At 38.8% G+C, this 16,628-nt stretch overlaps 1 protein-coding gene across 2 annotated transcripts in view; it reads right to left on the bottom strand.

The window, feature by feature from the left end:
* The window catches only part of LOC134749228 (coiled-coil domain-containing protein R3HCC1L), a 62,894-nt gene that overhangs the window by 26,020 nt on the left and 20,246 nt on the right, over window positions 1-16,628 (bottom strand). The window contains exons 4-5 of one of the 2 annotated variants that reach the window (XM_063684153.1): window positions 15,641-15,692; window positions 8,873-9,957 (exon numbers count right to left, since the gene is read on the bottom strand). In XM_063684153.1, the coding sequence (XP_063540223.1) occupies window positions 8,873-9,957; window positions 15,641-15,692 (1,137 nt within the window). Of the gene's footprint in view, window positions 1-8,872; window positions 9,958-15,542; window positions 15,693-16,628 lie in introns of those variants that run through there. The other variant, XM_063684226.1, reaches the window with a different exon arrangement.

The raw sequence follows: 16,628 nt of genomic DNA, 5'->3' as shown, positions 1-16,628 counted from the left end.
GCTGCATGGAATTTGCAATGACAGTGTGGTATGTCATCATTAATGTAAAATTTCTAGGGAAATATGACGATTATAATAAATAAATAATAAATATAAATAAATATTATAGGGACATTCTTAAACAAATTGACTAAGTCCCACGGTAAGCTCAAGAAGGCTTGTGTTGTGGGTACTCAGACAACGATATATATAATACAAATACTTAAATACATAGAAAACATCCATGACTCAGGAACAAATATCTGTGCTCATCACACAAATAAGTGCCCTTACCGGGATTCGAACCCAGGACCATCGGCTTCTCAGGCAGGGTCACTACCCACTAGGCCAGACCGACACTCCCTCCCTTTGTTACATTCAACCGCGATTTAATTTAATTGATTCTCTTGACTGTATGTCACATTGTTTCAAATCGACAAACACCGCAGCTAATACGTATATACATACCGTGCAATATTTGTGTCACCGCAACAATTTGCGATGTACGCCGGTATTTTGCAACTTTGATTCACGCTCGCGTTGTTTCGTGTCGAGGGTGTACTTCCTTTTTGGCGAAATTTATTTCGCCAAATTTCACTTGGCAACCAACTTTTCGCCAAAGTTTCATTTGGCAAACCAATCGTTGGCATAACCTTACTTCGCAACCATTTCATTTCCCAACCCCATACTTGCGAAATGAAAATGACGTACTAGGTTGCGTTAGGTTAGGTGGGATTATGTAAATTTGCGAAATGAAATTTCGCCCAACTAAAAATATGGGATAAATAGTTTGAGAACTGAAAGTTTGTCAAGAGTTGCAGTATTCGTTACATTTGACTATGTTTCGGTAGTCTCGTAATCTAGTCGTCGTGGTAATAGTTTGACTATGGTTATGCGAGTAGATAGAAATTTACACGTACTACTGTAAGTACAATAGACTCCTTAGCTAAAACAATTGCGTGTTTCCGATACTCAGCCAGGAAACGTCAGTTTTTCGACAACCTAACTACCCGTCTCAAATATCCGACTGCATTATAATTTTCATGTTCTTTTGCGATTTGTAATACGCTGCCTTTTTCGGTTCAACAACCACATGGTTTTGCAATTTTATGTCACGCTACGCCGTTGCGAGCGCGTGTTAGCGACCGTTACATAACGGATATTTGTGTCACGGCTAATTTGTGAGTGCTAAGTGTTACATTGTTATAAACAATGACGGTCATAGTTCATTATTTTTGAAGAATAGATTCAATGGTACACGGGCACGTAAACGGGCTCACACGAGAGGACGCCCAGGATCGCGCAAAGTGGAGAAAGGCTAGTAGGAAAGCGGACCCTGGCAAAGGCCGGGATAACCCTAGGTAGAAGAAGAAGAAGAAGAGATTCAATGGTACATTCAAGGAGCTTAACGTGTGCGGTTTTTGTTATTTATCTGTAACAAATTGAGTTTAAACACCAACATTAGCATTTATTATGTTCTCATCTCAACTGCCCTGTCCAAAGCAGCATGATAGGGTTCCTATTCTATCAAAAGGATAAACTTAATGTTAGGGTAAATAAAATAAACTCTATTAACGATGAAACAAACGATTCGTCCCTCCGTGCGGTTATCCCGATTGTATTATGCTTTATACAACTACTTGGCTTTATACTTATATCATACATTTTTATAAGGATGCTATGAACGAAACGCAAACCCAAACCCAGGACTTGGTTTTGTTTCTATTAGACTTCGTATTACGCCTAAACCCGTCTAGCGATCTTATATACCTTCTTATCTATATACTTTGAAATCCTTGTAGGGTTTTAATCAAGTATCTTGCCCGCCTAATAACAAGTTTTCCTACGTCCACACTGTAAATTGGCCGCTAGTAATCCTTAATACAAAGAAATAAGATTCACGAATGGTCAATTGAGTGTTGCTAGACTTGCTAGTGCATAATATAAAGGTTAGTTGCTCGCTTCCTAGATGTTTCTAGTGGCAACGTAACGTTTGTGTGCAAGCTGGTTCGGTAACCGATATGTCTGCTTAACCGACTTTGCAGTATCGCCGAGTTATTAATAAGTCTAATTGGTTTCTTATAATTGCGGAATTAGCTCCATGCATGAATTTATTTTTATTTTTGGATTCATAATTTATATCGTTGGAACACCGGAAATGATAAAAATACTTTTGTAAATCTTAACATTATTTTATTAAAAAATATTTAAAATGTTGAAAATTTTTGAGCGGTTGAAACGCTCATAATTTTTGGCGCGAATTCGACAGAGCGTGATGACGTCACACGTTGGGCGGCCCAACTGACGTTTGCTACTAATGACACTAATCTGTCGAAAGCGTGACGTCACGTGGCGTTTCGAGCGTTTCGCTCACTAGCTTTTCGCGGGCAAATTTTTGAACTTTTTATTTATAATTTTAAGTAATTAAATGGTAATTTAAAAACGGCAATGCATTTGTAACATGATATAACGGTAACAAACATCCGAATAAAACATATTTCGTTCAAATATAAACTTCATGCATGAGGCTAATTGGTACACAGTGAATTCGTGTTATTGAATATTGTAGAGTCGGCAAACGTAGAGCCAAGTATAACACAGCTTTAAGCCTAGAAAGGTATAGCGATTATGGCTGTCATTATTTATTTGGTTGATTTCGACTGTTATGCTGATTGTACGTGTAGACAGATACTGCATAAAGCAGATGAACCAATGCATGAATAAAGTCACTGACCAGAACTTTTGGACAATGGAAATCTAATGATAATAATTTCAGCCTCTATATACGTTCCACTGCTGGGCACAGGGCTCCTCTCATGCGCGAAAGGGTTTGGGCCCACGCTAGCCCAATGCGGATTCGGGATTTCACATACACCTTTGAAGTTCGTCGCCGATGTTTTCAAAAGGGCTGTGAACACCATACAAAAATAAGCCCTTTTGAAAAGACACTCCTCAGTCCTCACTTGTAATCGGTTCTGCAAGTGCATGCAGCGTGAAGTAAATAATAATACTATTAAAAAAAAAACTGTCCAAGTGTGAGTCGGACTCGAGCACGAAGGGTTCCGTACCATTACGCAAAAAACGGCAAAAAATCACGTTTCTTGTATGGGAGCACTCATGAGCTTAAATATGTATTTTATTCTGTTTTTAGTATTTGTTGTTATAGCGGCAACAGAAATACATCATCTGTGAAAATTTCAACTGTCCAGCTATCACGGTTCATGAGATGCAGCCTGGTGACAGACGGACAGACAGACAGCGGAGTCTTAGTAATAGGGTCCCGTTTTACCCTTTGGGTACGGAACCCTAAAAAGATGTTAATAGCAAAACGATTCATATTTATACGTCAGCCAACCCATTAGTCAAACAGGCGTTTAATAAATATTGACGATCACGTCGTGCACGTCGATCACGCCTTCTTATGTGCGAAGCACACACAATACAAATCAAATACGGCGTATTCGCGGTCTATCGTGGGAATTAGAACGCATTTACCCAAGTGAGTGTGGTTAATTTAACATCTGATATGGTGATATGTCTACATTATGCGACTTAATAACGTGAAATCAGTTCAATTTAAAATTTTCAAATATATTTTAAGTATTAAAGCAAAGATTTAAAGTGTAATTCGTCCGTATTAACTCTGATTGCCAAAAGTTGACTTTTAATAATTCTAACTGAATTATTGGCAAACACACAAAATATATGGCGCCGTATGAAATATTAATAGCTATGAAAAACTCATAGCTATCAATATCAATTCGGGGGACGATTGTTTACTAACTATGACAATTGAAAAGGCTCCGCTAATTATAACCAGAATAAACAAGAAAGGCTTTAAGCGTGTGCTAGACGGTCGCTGACAAGCCTTAGATCTTGGTTTTTCGCGGTAGGCGCTCTGATTCCCGGCTGACCACTGGGGCCCATTTCTCGAACGGTATTAGTCTTATATTATTAGTGTGTTGCCATGTAACCCATACGATTTGACAGTTCTTGGACTAATAATATTAGTCTAATACCGTTTGAGTAATGGGCCCCTGATGTCTTACTGTCTTACCCTACGGCATGGCTTAACTATACGAACACGATGTCATGCTTTGAGAAAGAAATTGATTCAATTCAATCCTTCCAAAACATGAATACGAAACTTCTGACACACAAAAACGTTTCACATTATATCTGTTTATAGTCAAATCAAAAATTGGTTGCTATACCAACGTATATGTATATGTGACGTTGCCAACCAAAAGGTACCAACATTGTCGCTTGTCGGTAAGGTTGATTTCAAATTGAAGCTATATGGAAATAGCACCTTATTGACAACCGACAATAAGTACCCTTTTGGGTGAAAATGGCACATTCGCACTTCGGACCCGGGTATGTCCTTAAACTACGTCCAAAAGAGAGGTATGGGCACTGTGAATGACATCTCGCTTTGTGTGGTAGGGTACAGGACAGCGGATGTCATTCCAGATCTAGAGCAGAGCCCAACTGGGGAGGTACCTCCACCTTACAGAAAACCGCAGCCAAATAACACTAGACCCTACTAATAGTGTTGTGTTCCTGCCGGTGAGTAAGGTTGCCAGAGCTCGAGGGAGAGGAGTGTTAGGGTCGGCAACGCGCATGTAACTCCTCTGGAGTTGCAGGCGTACATAGGCTATGGAGACTGCTTAACATCAGGCGGGCCGTATGCTTGTTTGCCTCCGACGTAGTATAAAAAAAAATTATAAACATTTTGAGTCTTAACTCTGTGGTCCATTTGAGAAGACGGTATTATCCAACCCAGAAATGACCAAGTTAGGGATCAAAATACATTATATAAGAAGTTGTATTGGAGAATGTCACGACAGTTTCGTTACGTAGGTTCGACGTTTAAAGACATCATCTATCATGTCTAAGTACAAGCCCTTCCTAGTTACCTCAAACTGCCGCACCTACTGACAGTACTGACTTATGTATCGCTTGCGCAATGTTGTATGAAACGAGTTGGGTTTGTGTTTTTTTTTTACCATATTTGTTGTCTGAAGTGGGCGCTGGCTGGGACTCCTACCTAGTGATGTTCTTAAGATATTCGCGCTTAGTAGCCTTATAAAAACACTACCGCTCATAACTGTTTAGGTACTCGTAATTTTTTCCGTATTATTGTATACAGAATCGACTTTCAGAATTATACCGCTAAAGGGTCCCACTAACTATCAGTCCGCCGGACGATATCGGCCTGTCAGTTAGAACAAAAATTTTACAGTTCCGAACAACTGACAGGCCAATATCGTCCGGCGGACTGATAGTCAGTGGGACCCTTAAGTCGCAGTCGGGTAACAGTTTTTTATGCAGTTTACTTTTTTAATTTAACAGACATGTCGAGCTTCACAATCATGTGCAGAATATTCGTGTACATTGCTTATTTACTAAATGGCAAGCGTAAAAAAATCCATAAATCGTTTTCCAGTACAAAATCGTTTTATTTTGTATGAACTAGTACATAAGGGTTTTTTAAATCGTTGCATAAAGTAAACTCGAAATTTTAAAGGCTTTGGCAACCATTTGAGGCTCAATATATTTACTAAAAAAAAAATCAATCCAACATGTAAGAGAGTCATTTGCCTGCGATCGAACAGTATGATTTTGAAAATAATTTTTATATACAATTGTATGGTGAAAATTGCGGATTGCGGGTGCCTAAATACTTTTGAGCGGTAGTGTACCTATGTAGTTTGTAAATCACTTCATGATAAAAAACCGGCCAAGTGCGAGTCGGACTCATGCACGAAGGGTTCCGTACCATCTCGCCAAAAACAGCCAAAAATCACGTTTATTTTGTTGTATTGGAGCCCCACTTAAATATTTATTTTATTCTGTTTTGTTATTAGTAAGTATTCGTTTTTATAGCGGCAACAGAAATACATTATCTTTAAAAATTAAAATTGTCTAGCTATCACGGTTCATGAGAATCACGAGGTTACAGCCTGGTGACAGACAGACGGACAGTAGAGTCTTAGTAATAGGGTCCCGTTTTTACCCTTTGGGTACGGAACCCTAAAAACTACCGAACTTTTTCTAAGCCTGAAACAAGCCTTTCTAGGCTACATCTTCCTATCTTTACAAATTGTTGGTATCTATATTTTGTTTGTTAAAAGCACGGCGTATAATCTCTCCACTTCGCCCACAAATTGTGTATTCCCATTTGTCCCCCTGGACACCACCTGGACTCAAGACTAAAGAAAATTTAACTCTGTTGTGTCGGGGGCCCGGCACGCCGGTCGGGAGCGCGCCGGGAGGGCTGGCAGTTTGTATGGCAGATTTTGGACTTTATTTCTAAGTAAATAAGGGTCTTAAAAGATGATTTTACTTTATGCTCTAGAACATAATAAGCAACTTTATGTCGTCTACGCACGACTTAAAGTCGAAATTTACGAGCATGAGAAGTGAAAATGTCCTTTTATACGTTTGTTGGGTACTCGAGAGCCGCTTGCGCAACACTTCTTGTTTCTGCTGTTATTAAATTAAGCATATTCGAGGGGTTTTCCAATATTTCCACGTTACGCAAGAAGCGTGCTCGTCGTCGTACTACTCGTCCATCGCGCGTATAATTTGCAGCGCATACTCGTATTAGCGCAAATTTAATTTCACTCTAAGAACGCAAGGTAGATGTGGCACCAGGCGCTGGATCGTGATCCATCAAATATAGGTTCCGGAACCTATATTGAGTGAGTCGTACGGCTGACGCCAATGTGTCAAGATTGTCACAATCTTCTACTAAATATTGCCTGCATTTTAGTTTTCTCAACTATGAACGTAACGCGTCTATTATTAATAAAAGGTCATTGATGCAATGCAATAGTTATTTGTGCAACAAGAGAGGAAAGTTGGTTTTTCTTGCGAGTGTTTATTTTGAGTCCCGAGAAAGCGAAAGATTCTAAGGTAGAATCTTGAGCGTAGCGAGGGATTTAAAAACACGAGATGTCAAATAAATTTGCTCTCGTGTTGCACACATAATTTTTCACCTCAGTAGTGAGAACATATTAAAGGTTAAAATGTATTTCGAACTACACAGAATAAACAGAAAAAAAGTATTATAATATGTACGATACGATACGAGACGAGACCGGACCGGACCGTACCGTACCGTACCGTGCCGTACCGTACCGTACCGTACCGTACCGTACCGTACCGTACCGTAACGTAGTATGAAGTTCATGGCCTTCACTAAATTAAAAAGCTACATTGTTTCACTCCCTGGAGTGAGGAAAGTGCGACTTTGGAGTGACGAAAGTAGGCTTGTTCGAGCTGCTAAGGTGAAAATTATATTTTGTTAAAATAATTAATAATAATACTAGCGACCCGCCCCGGCTTCGCACGGGTAGTTCAACTAATTTACACAAAACCTTTACAAATTATACATATAAATATAAACCTTCCTCTTGAATCACTCTATCTGTTAACAAAAAACCGCATCAAAATCCGTTGCGTAGTTTTAAAGATCTAAGCATACATAGGGACAGACGGACGGACAGACAGCGGAAAGCGACTTTGTTTTATACTATGTAGTGAAGACATTAAAAAAGTTACGCAAGTCGCGATTTCATTGCGTGCTTTTTTTAACATTAACACATATACCGCTAACTCATATTGCAATGTTGTGTTTATTACAATTATTACTAGTCTGTGGGGAAAGAGAAGAGTTGTGGAATGTATGGGAACCAATACATTCTATGACACTTCTCTTTTCGCACAGAGTCTATCATCGTGTATTTAGTTATATTTTTACTGACATGGTGTCGGATCATTTTTATCGATGACTGATGTATGTTAGGTACGATTTTGATTAGAACACGATTAAGTTTTATGGCGAAATAACGGTACTGTATTAATCCAAACTACTTGAGCGCAGATTAAACTTATTTTTTATCTGCGGACACTAATTACAATATTTATTCACGTTGCAGTGCTGTTTTCCTCATGCGTGTAATTTATAAAAAAAACTAAATTAGATACGATCGTACTGATCTAATATGCAAAATGATTCCGTTTTGCTGTTTGTAATAATAGTAGATTGTACAACAAGGGCATAAAGCGATCCATTTTTATCCGAGGCAATTTATTGGTTCGAGCACAGCGCGGACCAATATAGTCGAGGATAAAAATGGACATTTATGCCTGAGTTATACACTCTGCTTTTCACTTCGAGTGTGACTGAAATATACAAAAATATCCAATATTTCTTTATGCTCTAGAACATAATAAGCAACTTTATGTCGTCTACGCACGACTTAAAGTCGAACTTTACGAGCATGAGAAGTGAATTAAACCTTCTATGACAGGTGTCATTAGTCCAGAGGTTATTGATCTTTTTCATCACACTTGCTCTACAAAGATTTTATTTCATGCAGGTATACTGAAGGACAAAGGCTTATATTGTTCCAGCGGGAGTTATGGATTGTGAAAAAAAAAGTAAAATACTGACATTTATAATTTATTTTATTGTTTATGTTAATTTTTTTTGTTTAATAGCCGTTTAAAATATTTTTACACGATTGAAAATCGTGGCTGAATGACGGATAGGTATACATATATGGTGGACGAGTGTTTGAAATGTCACCGTATTTAAGAATTATTTCGTAAAAAATTTAGTTTTTTCTTCGCAAGTGTGATAAAAAACATTGTGTGTAACTCCAGGGGTAAGAATAATTCAAACTAGAGTCTTTAAAGACCTCGTTTGCAAAATTTCACTTACCCCCCCCCCTCGTTGCACAATGTACTACTAATTCATTTCTGTAAGTTTTCGAAATGTTTTTTGTTTATAAAAAATTTAAACCTGACTTATATTTGTTCTTGTATGACTAAGTGAGATGTACGAGTCTAATGCTATTATTAAGCTGACTAAAAAACTTACCAATTTTGGCGCTGCTGAAGACAATCAACGCGTGCGTGTCGTCCACCCACTTGATCTCGAAGCCGGTGTCCTTATATTCACTGAACACCGAAAACAAGTCGTTCGTCTTAAACTCACTAGGAAAGTCATACACTTCCACAACGTGACCGAATGTCTCGTCATACGGACCGTTGAATAAAGCTTGGCCTCTGGTCTGGTACTGTTCGTAACTGTTCTTTGCCTTGCTTATGTGAACCTTGCCCACAGTTGAGGTGAGTTCCTCTAGCAATGATGGGTCGAGGCATTCTCCGCTGTCGTCGAACACGGCATCCCAATCGTTATCCTCGCGCTTTAATGAGACTTTAGCTTCTAGTTGTGGTTTTAGCTTCTTAGGTTCGGGTTCCTTTTTCTCTTCCCCGTTAATTGCTTCGGTTGGTCGTTCCTCCTCGCATTCTGCCTCGACCGGGTCAGATATAACTAGAACATCTGAATCGAAGCTCTGTTTGATTATTCTCTTGTTGCTTCTATTAATTTCTTGAGAAGCTCGCTTCAACTCTTTCTCTTCGACGTCCTCATCCTTATCATATAAATAACTGTTGTCTATAATATTGCTCTGGTTCGTTTCAGGTACGGCCATGTTTACATCGGACTCATTAGTCCTCCAGTCGTTGTCTTCGGTCGGATATCTGACGAAATCGTTATAATAATCGGGCGCGTACAGCCCGAGTTGTCCGTTGGCGAAATAATCTCCTATATAAAAACTACTATCGTCTATCTCGTTATAACTATTATCACTGAAAGATATTGCACTATCACTATTTGGCACTTGGCAGACTGAAGGCACGGAGTCGGTCGGCGCTGGTGGGTCTATGCTGGGTGCCGTGGACCTGGTGCTCCGGAGATGCGGGGGGGTGTAGACGTTGCAGTAGGTCTTGTCAATGGACCGCCGGGGGGTGGTGGGTTGGGACTTGTCTTTGGTGGGCGACTTGGAGGCTTTTGGTGCCGGTCGCTTGGGGTCCGGTTTGTCCTCGGAGCTGTCTGCGGAGCGGAGCGCGCGGGGCACGTATACGGCGCGGTCGGGGCGACGAGGCTTCGTTGGACCAGATCTGTTAAAAAAATCCTAAGTTTAACTTCGCTAACTTCATGATTCTATTTTAACGCTTTAACAACTCTTCCAATAACGTTATTTCACCATCATTCATTCAAATATTTCCATAAATCACACCTCCAACTACCTCAACACACAATCACAAACAAATCCTAATCAAACGCGCTGCAGCTACCGACACGTCCTCAGGCGGTGTTACGAACCGCTCACGTAACGCAAGGGGGGCAAGGTCGGAATATTTCGACTGCGGCCCACTTCGCCGCGGCACCGTTTCGCAGCCGCCGCCGTGTTTTGTTTGCGAGCGCGGTCAATGGGGTGAATGGATTATGCTATTGAGCTATTGGTTTGGTTTGGAGTTGGTCTTTTAAAGTTTTTGTTGAAAGCGCTTTTGTATTGGAGTGGAGACTAAAGTTTAAAGACTAGCTCTCTTCTCAGTCGGATACTCTTGTCAGAGCAGTCGTGGTCATTGAGGTCGTTGTACGGCTTTTTTCGTAGTTTCCCGCCATGCTTCTCTATTTAATGCATTCCGCACGCACAGATTTAAAGGTGACCCGGTGAGCGCTTTGACTTGGTCGGACTAAAGACTAGCTAGACTAATTACTGTTACTTAGAGTAGGTACTGCAGTTTGTAATGATGTGATGTCACAATAAATATCATGATGGGCAACACATGCATAACGTTCGTAAGATTGGTTGCTTAATAAGATTATAATAGCATATAGGCGTAATTAAACTACGCAAACTTCTTGATGAACTATAGTTTCGAAAACCGCAGAAACTGTAGATCCATAACTTTGGTAAGTATTAGATACTTATGAGAATAACTCCAAGCTGATGGAGGAACAAAAACTGGTATGTCACAAATCATGGCGACGCCAAACCAACATAGTTCACATGTGAAAGTCAGTGGCCAGACTAAAAGCCACGTTTTTACACATTTTTCTCCCACTTAGGTATTACACGAGTCCTTTCATACATTCAAGTTTTTATCTAAAATTGTGGTTGGGACGCCAACCGCGTCAATTGTAAGCATCGCTTTCTACAGCATCCACCATAGCTTCGTCGCGAGAAAGATTAACATATAATTGCATGCGCTTGCATTATGGGAACGTCTTAAGCAAAACCTTAGAAATGATTTACATTTAAACTAGAATAATTTTGTACACTTTTAAGGCTATAAGAAGGGATTTTGGGATACATATATGACACATCTGCTTGGCTTCCTTTCCATTGAGGCGGAGATATGCGTAGATGAAAGGAGACGCGCGGGAATCAACCAATTGCATTGGTTGTAATCCATCCGAGAAGAGATGAGATGTGGATTACGACCAATGCTATTGCTTGGGAATCAACCACGTCTCTCATCTCCGCCAGGCGTGGCTCACTCCGCGATTTCGTCGCGTCGCTACAAGTACATGCGGCCAACACCAATTTTGGTGTCTAGCCATAGTAGTTGCCGCGCACCGCTACGGAACGGACGCCGGCTCGCGCTTGCGCCATCTAGCTCATGTTGTTATATACGTGTTTTGTTAGAGTGAATCTTCTGTAGATATAGTTAACGCTATCTCTACTGAGCTCGTTCACTTACCTGTACTAACAATGGCATTTTGTTAAACAAAAGCCATTATTTCTTTTGTGTGAGCGTGTGGCGTGTGGCGTGTGTATTATGAAAGTAAAGCGACAATCCACTTTGAGCACATATTGCATTGAAATCGCAAAAAAATAGCAATGCATTGACCTATAGCGAGCATACAATTTGTCATGCCTGTCGTACTAATATAAACTCTTTAACTGACCAAAGATGAATCTTACGTCCTTGTTATAAGGTTTAGAATGGTCTAACTGTGTCGATGATGGTGGCTCCATCGCTCATCGTGGCATTTAAGCGATTAATGGCGGAGCGATCTGATATAACAAGTAACTAATTGTTTCATGACTGACCTACATATTGTATTTATTAATAATTTTAAAGCTATTTTGATTGCTAAGCTACTGTGCGGCTAAAGCAAGACATGAACATGAACAGGAACATTAAAGTAGGTACCTAAATAACTAGGAATGTGTAAGACAACGACCTTAATTTCAATTAATTATCTTCACAAATATTTTGAGTTTAAAAATATATTCACTAATATGTAATATAGTCGGAGTTAGATTTTAAGCAAAAAAACCTGTCTAAAAATATCTCTTATCACAAAAATACTTATAATTTCTTTTAAGTACCTTTCTTTGTCTGTTCTCATACGAAAAAAGCCAATGATACGAAATTAATAAACATAATCGAACCAGTTATTAAAAAAAAACTATCATCACTTAACAAAACAAACATGCATCAATTTTGCAACCAGTCTGGGGTCACTAACAATCTCATCGTATTTAGGCACACTTTTACACAATGGATTCATTGCAAAAGTAAACTTGCCCTTTGGCGATAAAGTTCACATTTGAATACAATGCCAAATCGAGATATGACGAAATGAGTAATGATAGTGTCAGTCGAACTGGCAATCGAGGCCGCGGGGTCAGGAATGACTGTCATTATGTCATCGGTGTTGACAGGTTTGTAACGGTTCAAAACTATTACTGACATTACTGTCATCGTTGTCATGGTATAGTAGATTGTTAACCAAGGGATGAAAGGCACTCATTTCTGCCGAGGTATTTTACAATAGTCCAAGGCAGAAACGATGCCTTTCACCCGAGTTAAACACTAATTTTCATTTCGAATACGAGGAAAGTTAAATGCGTGTTTTTTTAAACATGACTAAGTATACATTTTTATAGTATTTCTTAAGGTTACTTTCAATTAACAATTTAGGCAAAAGTATCGTTATTTATTGAATGGAGAGTCAAATATCGGAAGTGTTTGTCAGGGAAGGTCAGTTTTATAACATTTTAGCTGCAAGTCGCAACTGTGGCGTCATGGAATTGACATGTCATTCTATGTCACCCAAGTTAACAGGCCTGAAAAGACTAGCTATCAATATGTCGTGTAAATGAGGATATCGCCGTTCGATTTATCGAGGTTCCACTGTATTAATATCGTAATGATTACAAAGTTTATCTGTATGGAAAAGATTAAACGATAAGAACTAAAACTTGCCTTGATCATTATAGTTTTCGTGTAAATGAGGATATCGCCGTTCGATTTATCGAGGTTCCACTGTATTAATATCGCAATGATTACAAACTTTATCTGTCTGGAAAAGATTAAACGATAAGAAACAAAACCTGCCTTGATCTTTGTATTACTTTGTATGTATGATTTGATAGGGACTTGTTTTTACACGGTGGCAAAAAAATAAGTGCATTTCCGTTGCCAGGGAGGTTTTAGGATTATACTGCGCAACTTTTACTATGGGACCCACCCCGAAATGGCTAAAATAAATTTGGCTGTTTCATACATTTTGGCTGGTCCATTTTCTATGGGAGGGTAAATTTTTTTTTCGTGATTTCGTGGTTGGTCCCATAGTAAAAGTTGCTCAGTATAATCCCAAAACCCGCCTGGCAACGGGAATACACTTTTTTTAGCCACCCCGTATTAGTAATAAAGGAAGTGATACTTTATAAGCTTTGTGCTTTTTATGTGCAAATAAATGATTATGATTATAATATTGTCTTCGGTTACCGCGATAGTTACTCATGAAATAAAACTATGAAAACGGATTATATCGCGTATATTGAATTTATAATTCATCCCGACGTTTCGAACTCTTTACAGCGTTCGTGGTCAACGGGTGACCCAACGATCGGGATGAATTATAAATTCAATATACGCGATATAATCCGTTTTCATAGTTTTATTTCATGATTATGATTATGTTTTTAATTCCAGGATAAATATAAAAAAAAACTACCTACTTGGACGTGTGGAATGCAAACGTTACATATCACATAATTATAAAAAAAAATATTCACAAATCACCAGACAACTTACTCGAAAGTCTCAAGACAATAAACTTTTTGTATGAACCACTTTTCTGTATCTCTTCAAACCTTTTAACTTGAGCAGGTACAAAATACGTTCACACGAATGATTAAGCAAACTCAACTGCGTCTCGGCATTGTTATTGTGAAATAATTGCCGTGTCAAAATGCTGGTTTTTCCTCCAAACCGGCAACGCGTGTACTAACAGCATATTTATGACCATTCGTAGACCCTTAGTCGTTGGAATAAGATCTTTAATTGGTCAATTAATTGTATCGATGATGGTATGACGCGTTATCAAGGCTAATGATGTCGGCGTAAACAATCGTAATACCTACTTTAAATAACAAAGTGTATTTTGAAACGTGTGGTAAATGGTAAAAATACATGTGGTATGATGCCACTTGTAATAAGTAGCATAACATGTTTATTAGCACAATATGCCAAGCATTTATCTGCGTACATATTGATGTTATCAGTAACGATTAAATCACACCACTTGAAAATAAAGTATTGTTAATACATCTAATAAGTATTAGCAACAACACACTATAATATTGAAAAGTTATTTACACAATTCAAATGAGCATCTCTTTGTGTTATCGTCACTAAAACTTGTAAATACGTCAGCTGTTCATCCAATCATCAATCAATTGTACCCATACAAATAGAATCAATTCTCTAATACCCATACAAATACAATAGACAATGCTTAAAAAACCTTTTAGGTACTCAACATTTTTGCTATACAGAAATTGTGAAGTGCTCACGGTTCGTAAACTGTATCTGCTTAAAATAATTATTGATAAGCATAAGCAACTTCTTGGGACTAACGAGCACAAAGATGTGTTTCATAGAAGTCTACAGAATTCAGGTGCCGCTGGTGCGCACTGTTTTTGCTAAACGTTTCGAGCCTTACATATCAAGGTATATTTACAATGTCGCCATAAGATACTCTGATATCAAAGATAAATCCGATTATGACGCTAAAGTACTTGTTAAGAAATGGCTAGCCAGTTTAACCTATGACGAGACAGAGAAAATTGTACAAATTAGAAATTACTAAAATATGAGATGCAAACAAACTGAATTTAATTATTTTTAGTTTACTTCCGATAGCTAGTAAATCTGTGTAGTTTTAGAATTTTTAGTCCTAGTTAACCTAACTTTAAGTAAAATTGTCAACCGGTTATAACACTCTTTGTTACAACTACCTACTGTTTTTGGTCCCCGCGATACAGGCGCGCCTAGTGCGTGTACCAAAGTTAATCTTACACGAATTGTAAACTCTTAGTTAATAAATATTTTTTCATTTTTTTTTTCATTTTCAATCCAAAAATCCCTTATATCTTGTATGCCATGAACAAATGTTTTTCTAAGTTAAACCCTCGGCCTATGCGGGTCAGGTTAAGTAACCGTTGGGTCAGCAATGACAACCAAATTCCGTTCTGTACTCCTCAACTGTCATCCAACACACATCTTTACATCAATATTCATGCCAGGAAAAGACGCAAAAGACTCACTAGTTCCAATCTTCAATCAATCCAAACAACAATCCAGTGTAAATATCACAAGAACACACGTGTTTCACATTCATCCACAAAACTACAAATATCTATACTATTTGTAGTTTACAAATCGATAAGAAGACTCACAGCACACAATCACTGCTGGCCAAGGCCGTCATGCGTAATCAGCTATAAGCACGCACGTCCGCGCGCGACGGCGTATGCAGTACAATTGAAGGAAGTACCTGATCTTTCCTTGAGGCTGCGCGGGCGCCGGCTTGCACCCCACCGCTGCGTCTGCAACGGATAATGAAGTTATCTATCTGGTGGATAAAAGCACTGTGTTGTATGTTGTATACAATGGGAAACATGTTTCGTGGACACACGATATACGAATGTGTCCTAAGATGAATTTGAAATTGAAATACGTGGATGCAAAATCATCTTGACAGATTCGCATGTTTGGGCATAAGAGTCTCTAATGTTTTTCTAGAGTTTAACATTATTATTTGGAGATACATTAGGTCTAGTAAAACAGAGAAAAAAAACAACTCGTAAAGAAAGAAATATTAAAAACTGTATTTGGTTCATTATTCTACATTTTTAAAATTAATAGGCAGTTTATATCAAACGGCTTTTGCGTAAACTAAATGCTCAAAATATGACTTGAAGTTCTTTTTTCCAGGCACTTGAAACTTCCAGTACTATACAGTAAAATTACTTAACGTAAGTATGTCTATCCGGATTTTATTAATTATCTATCTATAGTATAACCAAGTTATGTTCTTTTAACCGACCTTGACTACTGCCTTTCCTCCGACCTTCGTCTCAATTCTCAATAGAATGTTAAATGTGTATAAAGGTTTTTTCAACACGCTCAAAACGACGTTTTTATTCCACCGATTTTTGGCTCATAATCCTAGATATGAAACACGCGTGCTCTTTCAGTGTATTATTCCACTCGTGGTTTTTCATTATATTATCCGACTGAGTTAAGAAGCTAACTAATTGCTAATAATATGCATGGAAAGGGAGCCTTCTTTAATTGGTCGGACTGGCGGGCACGGGCGCGCCCGCAGGCGAGTGCGCGGCGCGCGGCCCGGCCGGCTCGCCCGCCGCGCCGCCCGCGGCCGGGGCGAGCGAGGGCCGGCCGGCAGTACGAGTATGACAGATGAAACACACAATACTAACTGTTTTAACTATTAAAATTTGATTAATATGAAAGTTTCATTT

This window comes from Cydia strobilella, chromosome 1 (assembly GCF_947568885.1).
Source record: "Cydia strobilella chromosome 1, ilCydStro3.1, whole genome shotgun sequence".
NCBI lineage: Eukaryota > Metazoa > Arthropoda > Insecta > Lepidoptera > Tortricidae > Cydia > Cydia strobilella.
Note: the sequence above shows the minus strand (reverse complement) of the source record. Positions and strands in the feature narration are given on the sequence as shown.